The sequence below is a fragment of the Dermochelys coriacea genome, chromosome 10 (assembly GCF_009764565.3).
Source record: "Dermochelys coriacea isolate rDerCor1 chromosome 10, rDerCor1.pri.v4, whole genome shotgun sequence".
NCBI classification, from domain to species: Eukaryota; Metazoa; Chordata; order Testudines; family Dermochelyidae; genus Dermochelys; species Dermochelys coriacea.
The window spans coordinates 58,362,541-58,376,667 of record NC_050077.1 but is presented as its reverse complement, the minus strand read 5'-3'; the positions used below and the strand labels follow the sequence as shown (position 1 = coordinate 58,376,667).

Sequence of the window (14,127 nt, the reverse complement as noted above, 5' to 3'; positions counted from 1 at the left end):
CAAATTTTACTTGTTTCTAACATCTATGAACTCAGAAACGGAACCAAATAACTCTAGTATTGCTAAAAAGAAGGCAGAGGAGTGGGGGAAGTCTGAGCTGATAGTATCTTTGCACATGTGTAATCAGTTACTTCCAAGAAGCTACATGCTCTTGTTTTCCAGTACTAGGAGCACCCATACACTTTTCTACTGTGGGATGTCTCCCTTGGGAGCTTGGCCAGGACTATGAGTCACAGCTCAAAAAGAAATTCCACAAGTATGAAGAATTTTCACACAACTCCTCTTTGTAGGCTTTCAAGTACAGCTCATCGGTGACACATATTAAGATGATCTCTGCTTTCACACTATGGCATTTAATATGATGGCAGAAAACCTTATATGAGGAACACCTTCAAATATAAAGACTCAGATCCTGGCCCCTGTTCTGGCTCCTTTGCACCACTCCAGTGACACAAAGAGGCTAAAAAGTTCCCCAGGTACCTGTAAGTTTCCTTGGTACGAGGAATCTTTGGCTGACACAGCTAGCTCTTTGCCACCCCTGAAGGCCCCTGGCATAGGAGGGGTGGACTGAGTATACAGAACTCTCTGATTATCCCCACAGGCCAGGTGGCTCTTTGGGGGCTATTACAAATTTAAATACCTTTCTGCTGATCTAAACTAAGGTGGGGACAGGCTCAGTGGAAGACTTCCTGGGCATAGCTGAGGAGTCATTCCAAATACTTTTTTGGTTCAGACCAGAAGTTATAGATGCACTGTTTGATTTAGTGCTAACTTTATAACAAACTAAGTAAGGTTCAGGGCAGCTTTAAAAGATGACACCAGAGTAACAACCTCACATACAGCAGAACCCACTAACAATGACCTCATATATAGCAAAACCCCTCTGGGAATGAAGTAGAAAGGAAGTCCTGAATAAAGCTGATGGGGAAATTATGAAAAGCCAGTTTTTAAACCTCCTATCATGATTTTATTTGTAACCATGTCCCTTTCATATACATTCTCCAGAGCCACTGCATTTTTGGAAAGGAGACCGTTGACATGAGTTACGCATTGAGGAGAGGAAGGGTTCTTTTTGTTAAGCTACAAGCAAAGGCAACATTATAAAACAAAAATGAGGATCCAAAAAATGTCTAGTAATATTATAAAATCCTGAAAAAATTAATTTTCAGTGACAAAAGGTTTTTATTAATATTACTAATATAAAATTGATGTAAGAGAAAAAGAAGCATGGTAATGCCCTCAAAGAGTTTACAAGACTCAACCTCTTTTACCAGAAGATGTGCTGGAAGGTTGCATGTGTGCTTGAATGCAGTTGATTGCGAGTGTACTGTGCATTATAATTTTGCAGCAAGAAATGATAAGGTGGGCCTATTTGTGAGTGATTATAGTATGACTTGGGGGTGTTACCAGGTACAAGGCCAAAGACCAAGTGACTTTAACCACATGAGAAATGCAAAAATTCCTTGCTTGAGTGTCTTGCTACTTTTCTGAAATTGAATTTTTATATATAAAAATAAGGGAAAGCATTCAGCCTGTACATTTAGTGGGCATTATTAAACATAGTTATGATATCACTTGTGCCCAATTAGAAAGGTCCATAATGCTTCCAGTGTTCTAAAGTCCTTCCAAAATAAATAATACGTCATCAATATTATCTGAGATCCCCCCCACAACACATACATAAATGAATAATTCTACAATATTAAGGGAATCTAGCAATAAAATGAGACCCTGCTTCCTTCTGAGAAAGCTTTAAACTAGCAACTATAATAGGTGAACAGCTGTTTCTTACCTGATAATGACACACTGGTTTTCTCTGTCAATAATCATGTTCCTGTACATGTTGTCCGCTAGAGCATAGATATGTGGTGGATTTTCATACTGAGCCTATGGGAGGGGGTTGGGGAATATAATGTAAATTTCAAACAGAACATTAAATACCACAGAAAAAAATAACAAGTATTTATCATGTAAGAGTTTCTTGCTAGAACAGAAAATTCTGCATCTTAAATTGAGTCTCAGACTTCAGCAGTTACATATTAAAATCAATTTTTGTCGTGGCTGAGATATGTAAACACTATTTTAAAAATGTAGAATACTTAAATATATACCTGTCCAAGAGAAACTCACATAATTTATGCCCCCTTTCAGAAGTGGCCTTAAGCTAACAAATAAACACTGCACAGAGCCTCAGGCTGATTGGCCCTGTCAGACCACCCCTCCACCCCATTCAGACTGAATAGCATATGTAGTTTTCGGTCTATGGACATGCCTGATTTCAGTGCAGCAGATTGAGTTACCTGTGCCCTCCCTCTGCCCCATACTTACAGTCCAATTTTCAAAACTGGCCCCTAATTTTGTGTGCCTCTGTGTTTTGGTGTCCAACTTTAGAGATCTAAGGTATAGATAGCTGGTGAAAAATTCTTCTTGTATAGGGGAATGTCTGCTGTGGGAAACCTGATTTTGGTCAAACTTAAATCAATACATGAATCTGTTTTACAAGCTTAACTCTGTCTCAGAGAATCCAGCATGTAAATGGAAGGAGAAGCAGGACGTCATTAAAATTAGATGCTGCATCCAAATTAAGTTAGTCTAGGCCAGTAAATTCCACCACCACCAAAACCAGTCAACATATACTCATATTAGTCCAAACAAAGAGTGAAGAACCTTTACATACAATTGAATATCTGCAATATCTTATAGGAAACTTTACTTACAGCTCCCTGGTACATTTCAATTTCCTTTTCTCCAAAGTATGGCATCTGTTTGAAAGGATTCACAGAGATTAACACAGATCCAATATATGTCTGTATTCAAGAGCAGTTAAGGTTCATGAGACCTCCTCAGTGGCTGTAATTTCATAAAGCATTACCTTATTATTGGTGATTATATAATATTTTGAACTATAAATATCTACCAATAAAACAAAGCTTTCCAAAAACAAGTGGGTTTTCCAATCAATGCTGTTAAATAACTATAACTTTCAACAATCCTTAATAGTAAGAATGATATTACTGAGGCTTACAAATACAAACATATCGCATATGATTCAGAAAATATTTATTTTAATTTTTTTAGCACAAGTTAACCATGGAGCTCAGGAGCATGTATCTGAGGACACACACAAAAAAAAAGACATTTTCAGTAAAAATACAAAAAAGGAAATTATATATTTGAACTGTTTAGACACTTCTGAAGTGTCTTATTGACAGCTTGAGAAGGACTAGCTGTTGTGAACATGACAAAAAGCAGCATTTTAAAGGGACTGTCTGAACTCTCAGTGGTGTAAACTTCAATGGAGCTACCTGATGTACAGATGTTAAGCAGTATACTCTCAGGTTGGGTCAGTTCTCTGATGAGAGACTTACTAAGGGTGCTGCAGGAAGAGGTGTTGGTGATTCAGTAGGTGGCGCTGTTCTAGGCAAGTTACTGTGAAAGCAGCACCCCAGAATGGTGTTGTAGGGCAGTGGCTCTCAACCTTGCCACACTATTGTACCCCTTTCAGGAATCTGATTTGTCTTGCATACCCTCAAGTTTCACCTCACTTAAAAACTACTTGCTTATAAAATCAGACATGATAATACAGAAGTGTCACAGCACACTATTGTTGAAAAATTGCTCATTTTTACCATATAATTATAAAATAAATCAACTGGTATATAAATATTGTACTTACATTTCAGTGTATAGGATATACAGCAGTATAAACAAGTCATTGTCTATATGAAATTTTTGTTTGTATTGACTTCACTAGTGCTTTTTATGTAGCCAGTTGTAAAACCAGGCAAATATCTCGATGAGTTGATGTACCCTCTTGAAGATTTCTGTGTACCCCCAGGGGTGCATGTACCCCTGGTTGAGAACCACTTTTATAGGAGGCTACTCTGTGTCCTGGTTAAACTCTGCTTTGGGTAATTAAATTCTGCTATCTGAAAAGCTCCTGCAGATTCATGGATATGGAATACCATAAATTCCGCTAATTAGCAACCCCTCATTTGCCAGCAAAAAATTGTTATTATCTGCAGTTGCTAATAAGCGGCAACAGCCAGGGAAGGAAGCACTGGGATGTGTCTTCCTTGGCTGCAGCCCTACAAACCTGCCTGAGAACAGGGTAGCAGCAGGGAAGGGAGTTTAGCCCAGATGCTGGGGCTTTCCATCATGAGTAGGGGTGCTGGAGCCCACAAAGTTGCATACTACCTCTCTCTGTGCTCTCCAGGAGTTGGGGCTCAGCACATCCCAGCGATTCCTTCCCTGTGCACAGTCCATAGCAGGATGCAACCTAGAGAGTGCAGGAAAAGGTACTATGCAGCTCTAGCATCTGGGCTGCAGCCCCTCTCCCTGCTACTGCGTGGCCCACAGCCATCCCTTGCAGCCCCACACCTTCTGTGTGGTCCCTTGCAGGACTGTGGTCCCAGAAGGAAGCACTGAGATGTGCTGAGTGCTAGCCCCAGGCTGGTTTATTCAGCTGCAGCCAGAGAAGGCAAGTCTTAGCACTTCCTTCTCTAGTTGCAGCCCCAAAAACCTGCCTGTAAGGGGTGCTCAGTACATCCAAGCGCTTCCTTTTGGGGCAGCAGCCTTGCAAACTGCCTGCAGGTGGCGCCTTTCTTCCAAAAAGAGGTGGTAATAAACCACATGCTATTGCTAATATCCAAATCCTAGTAACAATGATGTTTAATGGGATGGGATTAGTTCCTGGCAATATATTGCCATTAACCAGAAGTTGCTAATATCAGGATTGCTATTAAGTGGAATCTACTGTACTTCACTTCCTCTCCTCAACTGTTATATAGTTGTGCTGTGCGCTCTTACATAGCTGCAGTGTTTTACTGCGGAGAATTTAATGGATGGATGATGTAATTCCTCTGTGCGTGTGTAATATATGTATAGATATATATTACACACTCCTATACGGTTTGTAAAACATGTTAGGATCCTTTGGAATGAAAGGTGTTATCTGCTTGTAGGTGGTGACTGATACTATTTTACAGTCAGACCTAGTTCACTGGAGCTTGGATTTAGCTGTGTGTCTATGTGCAAGAGCCCAATTTAGTAAGGATTTCAGATTCTATTTAGCAATCTGGAACTGTTCATGGGTTAACAATCTACTGTTTAAACACTTCCCTACCTCCAAATTGTAGAATTAGCATTTAGTGCCCTACATAAGAATCTATTGTTATGGAATAATAGCTGCAAAATGATGTCATGTTAGCCAGCGAGGAAATAAAAGTTACTGGACATAATTTCTATATTGTGAATTTGCAATGCTCCACTCATACATTTTTGGATTTGATTCAAAAAAGAATGACAACATCCAGGGCACCAATATGGTAAACCACCCACTCATTATGTCAGTATAAACATGAAATGATTGTTTTCTGCTCACAAACAATGTCAGCATTTAGTGGAAAGATTCAGTAATCTCTGCCCAAAGTAGCACAGACCGATGTTCATTCATAGATGGACACATTAACAACTGAAAATTCAGGAGCTGATCTCTAGATTAAAAATAAAATAAAATAAATAAATGCCTGCACAAACTGGAGAGGGATAAAAAAGGAATAATAGTATTTACAACAAGAATCTAAAATCTAACATGTCTGATTTAACCATGAATTCTTCTGAAAAACACTTAGTAATACCACTTTGTTAGACAGATAATTTTAACACAAATGCCACATTTTTATAGGGAGAAAATGAAGTATCAGACATGCTTTCATCAGTACAAAACACAGGACTAAAAACTTCGCAAGAGTAACCCAAGAGAGACGAAGCTCCAAAGGAACAAAGGTGTTTTGTGCTACTAAATGGAAGAGTACTATCTCCTGGCCACAACTTTTTGCTCAGTGTGTAAAGCATTCTGCTTAATCCCACAAGAACTTTCATATAAAATGCTCAGCATCTTTCAGTGATCTGCTTTCATGGATGGACGGAATGAGATATATATAATATATATTAATTAGTCTAATACTCTATAGCAGCAAGCCCACATTGCCCAAGTAAAAACATGCCCATAAAGGATACAAAGATGTAATCATCCATGTATCGTTTCTTTAGATTCTCCACTATGGAATCCTCTGTGATTTTGGAGAGAAGGACCATATCATCCACTCCACTGTGCTTGACATTGTGACTCTGCCAGTGATATCGGTAGTGCCCCTTGCTCCCCTGTAAAATAATTTAATATGTATTGGAGATACAGATTTCTCATTAGCTTTAAAAATTAAAGAGTCAGTACATTCATATATGCTGATCCTCAAAATATTTTCTCACATTAAACAGCATCCCCCATCTCTTGCTTGGACTCAGAGACAAATAAAAAGGCATCTCTTTACACACAAATAATGTTAACTTCAAAATATTCAGTTACTGAAAGTATCAGTCATTCATCAATCTATTTAGTTTATCAAAGAGAAGGTTTGTAGGTGATTTGATCATGGTCTACAAGAACCTACAAGGGGAAAGATTTCCAAAAATACACAGCTCTTTAATCTAGCAAAGAAAGGCATAATGAGACCCAATGATTAGAAACTGAAGCTCAAAAAACCCCCAGACTATAAATAAGGTGCAAACATTTAACAATGACAATAATTAAGCATTGGAACAACTAACTAGGGATACGGTGGATTCTCTATTACTTGCAGTCTTTAAGTCAAGACTGGATATTTTTCTAAATGAATACACTATAACTCAAACAGAAGTTATGAATTTGATGCAGAAATTATTGAGTGACATTTTATGGATTGTGTAATGCAGGAGGTCAGATAGTTTGATCATAATGTTCCCTTTTCATCTTAAAATCTATGAATTATTGTATTTAGCTGACATTTACATACGAATTCTCTCAGCAGGCTACAGCATGCCAGAGGAACTTCTGTACTCTATGGTTACTACTGAAGTCTCAAAATATTACAAAGCGTACCACTTTAAACTAAAGCCAGGCTCAACAGGTAGTGATCAATGGCTCCATGTCTAGTTGGCAGCCGGTATCTAGCAGAGTGCTCCAGGAATCGGTCCTGGGGTCGTTTTTGTTCAATATCTTCATTAATGATCTGAAAGATGGCGTGGACTGCAAACCCTCAACAAGTCTGCAGATGACACTAAACTGGGAGGAGTGGTAGATACGCTGGAGGGTAGGGAAAAGATACAGAGGGACCTAGACAAATTAGAGGATTGGGCCAAAAGAAATCTGATGAGGTTCAATAAGGACAAGTGCAGAGTCCTGCACTTAGGACAGAAGAATCCCATGCACTGCTACAGACGAGGGACCGAGTGGCTAGGCAGCAGTTCTGTAGAAAAGGACCTAGGGGTTACAGTGGACGAGAAGCTGGATATGAGTCAACAGTGTGCCCTTGTTGCCAAGAAGGCTAACGGCATTTTGGGCTGTATAAGTAGGAGTATTGCCAGCAGATCCAGGGATGTGATCATTCCCTTCTATTCGACATTGGTGAGGCCTCATCTGGAGTACTGTGTCCAGTTTTGGGCCCCATACTACAAGAAGAATGTGGAAAAACTGGAAAGAGTCCAGAGGAGGGCAGCAAATATGATTGGGGGCTGGAGCACATGACTTATGAGGAGAGGCTGAGGGAACTGGGATTATTTAGTCTGCAGAAAAGAATGAGGGGGGGATTTGATAGCTGCTTTCAACTACCTGAAAGGGGGTTCCAAAGAGGATGGATCTAAACTGTTCTCAGTGGTAGCAGATGACAGAACGAGGAGTAATGGTCTCAAGTTGCACTGGGGTAGGTTTAGGTTGGCTATTAGGAAAAACTTTTTCACTAGGAGAGTGGTGAAGCACTGGAATGGGTTACCTAGGGAGATGGTAGAATCTCCTTCCTTAGAGGTTTTTAAGGTCAAAACCCTGGCTTGACAAAACCCTGGCTGGAATGATTTAGTTGTGGATTGGTCCTGCTTTGAGCATGAGGTTGGACTAGATGACCCCCCTGAAGTCCCTTCCAACCCTGATATTCTATGATTCTGTGATTATTCTATTGACAATTGAAAGTGCCTCTTTACAAAATATTACTTATGATGACTTAATTGACGATTTTGTAAAGAAAAAGTGTAGTAAAAAAGCTATCTGAATAAATATATTGTTTTTCAAATTGAATACGTTTCTTCAGAGGAAGTTAACTTTTATTTTTCCCTTCATGCGTCATCTATACTTTTTATTTTTACACATTTTTCACATTAGCATAATGCAAATAAGGCTTTCATCTAGACCAGAAGTTCTCAAACTGTGGTCCAGAACTCCATTCAGGTGGACCGAGGAAAGATTATTAAGTTTTTTTTTTATAAAGCGCTCTTATCCAAAGCATTTTATAATAGTTAGCTAACAGTACAGACAACATTTGGAAAGATCATTAAGTGGTCCACCGAGACCCTCAGCAGTTTTCAAGTGGTCTGTGGGGGGGGGGGGGGAAGAGACTACAAAAACAATAGAGATGCCTCACTTTATTTTCATTTACTTCCTATTACTTATAATATAGGAGTAGGATGAAGAAAAAAAGAATGAAAAACAGCGGGGGAGATGAGAGAATGTTCTTTTTCTTACCTCACCTAGCTATCTTGCAGTAAACGCTACAAATGCTTTGTCTTCCCTTAGGATTTTACAGCGAGATAACACTGTCAGTGAAGACAAAGCCTAAGGGCTTGACTACACTTGCGAGTTACAGCGCAAAAAAGGAGTCCCGGGCGCACTAGCTCACTACCCATCCACACTGGCAAGGCACCTAAAGCGCTCTGACTCCGCGGCTAGAGCTGCTGGTACTCACCTCGGCGAGTGGAATAACGTTTGCTGCGCCCCCATTGGAGCGCTGCAGCGCCAGTGTGGACGAGGTGTTGCTTTACTGAGCTCTGATCAGCCTCCAGAAACGTCCCATAATCCCCTTAAGTCAAGAGGCCACTCTTGTCATTGTTGTGAAATCGGCTGCAGGAATGCAGCTGCTTCTCAGCTCCGAGAAAAAGCAAACATTTACTGTTTGCTTTGAGTGAGTGAGAAAGAGGCGGGGGAGGGGAGGTCTGAACTTACAAGACAGCATGCTGACACACTCTCAGCACCCCAAAAACCCATTCTCTCCCCCCCACATACACACAACACACTCCCTGTCACACTCCACCCCACCGCCCATTTGAAAAGCATGTTGCAGTCATTTGCATGCTGGGATAGCTGCCCATAATGCACCGCTCCCAATGCCACTGCAAGTGCTGCAAATGTGGCCATGCCAATGCGCTGTCAGCTGTCAGTGTGGACAGACTGCAGCGCTTTCCCTACTGAACTCTACGAAGACGGGTTTAACTCGCAGTGCTCTACATCTGCAAGTGTAGCCATGCCCTAAGTAGCTGTAAAAAGAGGAGCTTGGCAGATTTAAACAAACCTCATCCAGCACTGAGTTCTCAAAAACACAGGCTGGAAGAGAGCCCCAGGGGGTCACGCTGCCAGGGGTCCCTCAGTAACTCTGTTGATGTTCTCTAAAACCAATGCTTGGAGTAGATTTAGGCTATGTCTACACTGGCAATTGAACGACAAAACTTTTGTCTTTCAGAGGTGTTTAAAAAAAAAAAAACAAACCAACCACCAACCCTAAAAGACAAAAGTTTTGCCACAACAAGTGTCAGGGTGAACAGTGCATTGTCGTCAGGAGCGCTCTCCTGCCGACAACGCAAACGCCGCTCGTTGCGGGTAGAAGTTTTTTATCAGCAGGAGAGTCAACAAACAGCAGCTACACTGCGCAACTTTTAGCAATATGGCTATGGAGATACAGCCATGTCGCTAAAAGCTGTGTAGTGTAGACATAGCCATAGGAACTGAGGCTGGGCAAGGAAACAGGAATAAAGGTGTGTAATGCACTATTGTCAGCTTTTATTTTTCATTCTGTTGCTGTTCCATGCTATGATCAGACCCACTTTGCATTCTGACAAGAAGAATATTTGTGGGTCATATAATGACTTCCTGTGAGCTAATGTTCTGTTGTTAGAGATACCCCACTTTAGGAATGCCAGTGCAATAGCTAGCATATTCAACTTAATTGTTAGATTGAAAACTGACAACACCAGCAGATATTGATCACATGATTATAGTCTTCTGCTCAGTTTTATTCAGTTATTCCTCTGTTATAAATGCTTTGAAACATTCAAAACTGTAAACAAGCTAGAAATTAAGATTAAGATGCAGTTTCCATTTTTCTGATCTCTCAAGTCTCAGCAACAGACAACAAGGTCATGCTACAGACACTTTGGACTACACTGTATCTCCCTTTTTGTAACTATCTTCTAATAGTACAAGTCAACTGTCAATTAAAACAAACATATATGGCTATTTGAATCTTGAAGAAGACAGAAGGGTGGCAAAGATGGTAAAGCACTGAAGCCCAAAATTTTATAACTGTTGTTACTTGTACAGCATAATTGAAATGCTGAATATATAAGATAAATTCCCTGTTTACATAATTTCACAAATTATGGGTTACAAGCACATCATTATTGTTTTCTTCAGAATTTAAGCAGATGGATCAAATGCTGCAGCTGGATTTTTATTTACAGAAGTTTGGATGTCAGACTCCACCTTGTGTTACAATGGCAACTGTGTTTTTATTTCTGTCCTTATTGTGAAAAAGAACAAGAAACGACAACATCCTACACTACAAGTATTTGATGTAGCTATAAAAAGGTTGGGTCACGCTGGGACACACAACAGGGTTTTCTTTAACTGAGGAAAGCAAATATTTTGTAGTTCTGACCATTTTAAAGTGCTTTGTCTAAAAATATAACACTTAAAACAAGAAATCTGAAGAGGCTGCACACTCAGTCCCTGAGGAAGGACTAGGCATGCCTAATGTCTCGCTGCAGCAACTCTCTCTAGCCATCTGAATAAGCAGAATTTGTAAGAGCTTTTGCCAGGGGGATGGTCACCAGAGCCTTTGGCTGCATCTACAGAAATGGACCTGTAATTCACCCTCAGTGCAGCTCCAGATCATGGCAACCTTCTCTCCAGCAAAAGGTGATTCACAGCTCCCAAAAGGGTGCAAGATGTTTACTTTCCCCTGTTAAAGGTGTGACAACTTTTTTTTTTTCTAGCCACAACAAATACTTGCAGGTGAAGCATCTGTGTTCCCCTCCCAAACAGAACAGAAATATGAGCTTAGAGCTGCCATGGTAACACAAGATGTCATGGAGGTAAAAACGCCTGCACTCCATCTACAATACAGTTTCCACCACTGCTAACCCATCAGAGCTATACCAGTAGGGAATCATGTGTTTCATTTTTTCCCTTGGCATATAGAAGGTCTTTTAGGGTGTGCTTCTGAGAGGGGAAGAGTAATAGAAAACACAGCGATCCCAAAAGATGCCTCAAAACTTTTATCCACTTTCCCATAGTTAGGCTCACAATTAAGGTAATTAGCCTCAAAACCTAAACCAAAAAGTGTTTTTTGGTTATCAGGGCTCCCTTCAATCCAATCTTTATTTAGAACCATTCTCTGTGAAATCCTCATTTTAAAGCATGTCTGTACGCTAAGCAATGAATCCATTGATCTATAAACATGGGTTGTACTCATTTTTTCTATCCTTTTAAAAAAGATCTAACCTTATTTGTGTGCTACAGACCTTTTTTCTTTCTTTTTTTAATCTAAAGAATTATCTGGGGACCAAAATAAGCACACAGCTATTGTGACATCAGCTATCAAAATACTTATATTTTACAATCCATTTATAAAAAGAAAAGGAGTACTTGTGGCACCTTAGAGACTAACAAGTTTATTAGAGCATAAGCTTTCGTGAGCTACAGCTCACTTCATCGGATGCATTTGGTGGAAAAAACAGAGGGGAGATTGATATACACACACAGAGAACATGAAACAATGGGTTTATCATACACACTGTAAGGAGAGGTTTCAGAAAGAAAAGGAGTACTTGTGGCACCTTAGAGACTAACAAATTTAATTAAGATAAGCCATCACCAGCAGCAGGGGGGGGAAAGGAGGAAAACCTTTCATGGTGACAAGCAAGGTAGGTTATTTCCAGCAGTTAACAAGAATATCTGAGGAACAGTGGGGGGTGGGGTGGGGTGGGGGGGAGAAATAACATGGGGAAAGAGTTTTACTTTGTGTAATGACTCATCCATTCCCAGTCTCTATTCAAGCCTAAGTTAATTGTATCCAGTTTGCAAATTAATTCCAATTCAGCAGGCTCTCGTTGGAGTCTGTTTTTGAAGCTTTTTTGTTGAAGGATAGCCATTCTTATGTCTGTAATCGAGTGACCAGAGAGATTGAAGTGTTCTCCAACTCGTTTTTGAATGTTATAATTCTTGACGTCTGATTTGTGTCCATTCATTCTTTTACGTAGAGACTGTCCAGTTTGACCAATGTACATGGCAGAGGGGCATTGCTGGCACATGATGGCATATATCACATTGGTAGATGCGCAGGTGAATGAGCCTCTGATAGTGTGTCTGTGGTTAGGCCCTATGATGGTGTCCCCTGAATAGATATGTGGACATTTCTCAGAGTTGGCAACGGGCTTTGCTGCAAGGATAGGTTCCTGGGTTAGTGGTTCTGTTGTGTGGTGTGTGGTTGCTGGTGAGTATTTGCTTCAGGTTGGGGGGCTGTCTGTAAGCAAGGACTGGCCTGTCTCCCAAGATCTGTGAGAGTGATGGGTCGTCCTTCAGGATAGGTTGTAGATCCTTGATGATGCGTTGGAGAGGTTTTAGTTGGGGGCTGAAGGTGATGGCTAGTGGCGTTCTGTTATTTTCTTTGTTGGGCCTGTCCTGTAGTAGGTGACTTCTGGGTACTCTTCTGGCTCAATCAATCTGTTTCTTCACTTCAGCAGGTGGGTATTCAAAAACCAGTTGGAGAACACTTCAATCTCTCTGGTCACTCGATTACAGACCTAAGAGTGGCTATCCTTCAACAAAAAAGCTTCAAAAACAGACTCCAACGAGAGACTGCTGAATTGGAATTAATTTGCAAACTGGATACAATTAACTTAGGCTAGAATAGAGACTGGGAATGGATGAGTCATTACACAAAGTAAAACTCTTTCCCCATGTTATTTCTCCCCCCCCCCCACCTCACCCCACCCCCCACTGTTCCTCAGATATTCTTGTTAACTGCTGGAAATAGCCTACCTTGCTTGTCACCATGAAAGGTTTTCCTCCTTCCCCCCCCTGCTGCTGGCGATGGCTTATCTTAAGTGATCACTCTCCTTACAGTGTGTATGATAAACCCATTGTTTCATGTTCTCTGTGTGTGTATATCAATCTCCCCTCTGTTTTTTCCACCAAATGCATCTGATGAAGTGAGCTGTAGCTCACGAAAGCTTATGCTCTAATAAATTTGTTAGTCTCTAAGGTGCCACAAGTACTCCTTTTCTTTTTGTGAATACAGACCAACACGGCTGCTACTCTGAAACCAATCCATTTATAGTAGTCTTTCACATATTTCTCCAGCATGAAAAGATATGTTATCAGTAGAAAAATACTCTGGAAATTTTAACGTGAATTTCAATCCCAGGTTGTGGTGATCAAAAATCAAACATCAACAACAAGAGAGAAAAATGCTTAAAACAGCTGCTATATATGTAGGTTAAGAAGAAGAATAGGAATATTGCTGCAACAGTAAGAGAATATTTGAAAGAGGAAATGAAAGTAAGGAGAGCAAAAGAAGCCAAAGAGACTGACTAAGATAAAAGGCAAATGCTTTAAATTTAACATGAGGGAAACATTAAGAAAGGAAGACAAAAAAGCAGTGCTGAAGATCTGAGGAAATGACAAAGAAAAGGTATTCAGTTTTTAGTTGTAGGACAGGCAGATTAAACAAAGAAGGAAAATAAAAACACTATAAATGCACTGAAGAACAGAATAAGAAAAAAAAAAAAGAGCCAGAAAACTCACATCCTAAAAATCACAATTAGGGATATAAAAAATAGAAAAAAGGAAATTTCTGTGATGACTAAAGTTATTTTCTTGCATTGAGGCAACTGCGGTTTTGAATAGCACTTCTACTTTGTGAAGGTTGTTTCCCCAATCTTGGTTTGTGAGTGTGAGGCATCCATAGACTGCATATGCTACACCCCACTTCAGCGAGTCAGGGAACAATACCAAAAACAGCAGGAATTCTTATAAGGTAAAATAAA

At 40.1% G+C, this 14,127-nt stretch overlaps 1 protein-coding gene across 2 annotated transcripts in view; it reads right to left on the bottom strand.

Annotated features, from left to right (window-relative positions):
* The window catches only part of MYO1E (myosin IE), a 150,780-nt gene that overhangs the window by 80,808 nt on the left and 55,845 nt on the right, over positions 1–14,127 (bottom strand). Inside the window, exons 2-4 of one of the 2 annotated variants that reach the window (XM_038419134.2) lie at positions 6,022–6,165; positions 2,718–2,807; positions 1,793–1,887 (exon numbers count right to left, since the gene is read on the bottom strand). In XM_038419134.2, coding sequence (XP_038275062.1) covers positions 1,793–1,887; positions 2,718–2,807; positions 6,022–6,165 — 329 coding nt within the window. The remainder of the gene's footprint in view (positions 1–1,792; positions 1,888–2,717; positions 2,808–6,021; positions 6,166–14,127) is intronic. The other variant, XM_043493499.1, reaches the window with a different exon arrangement.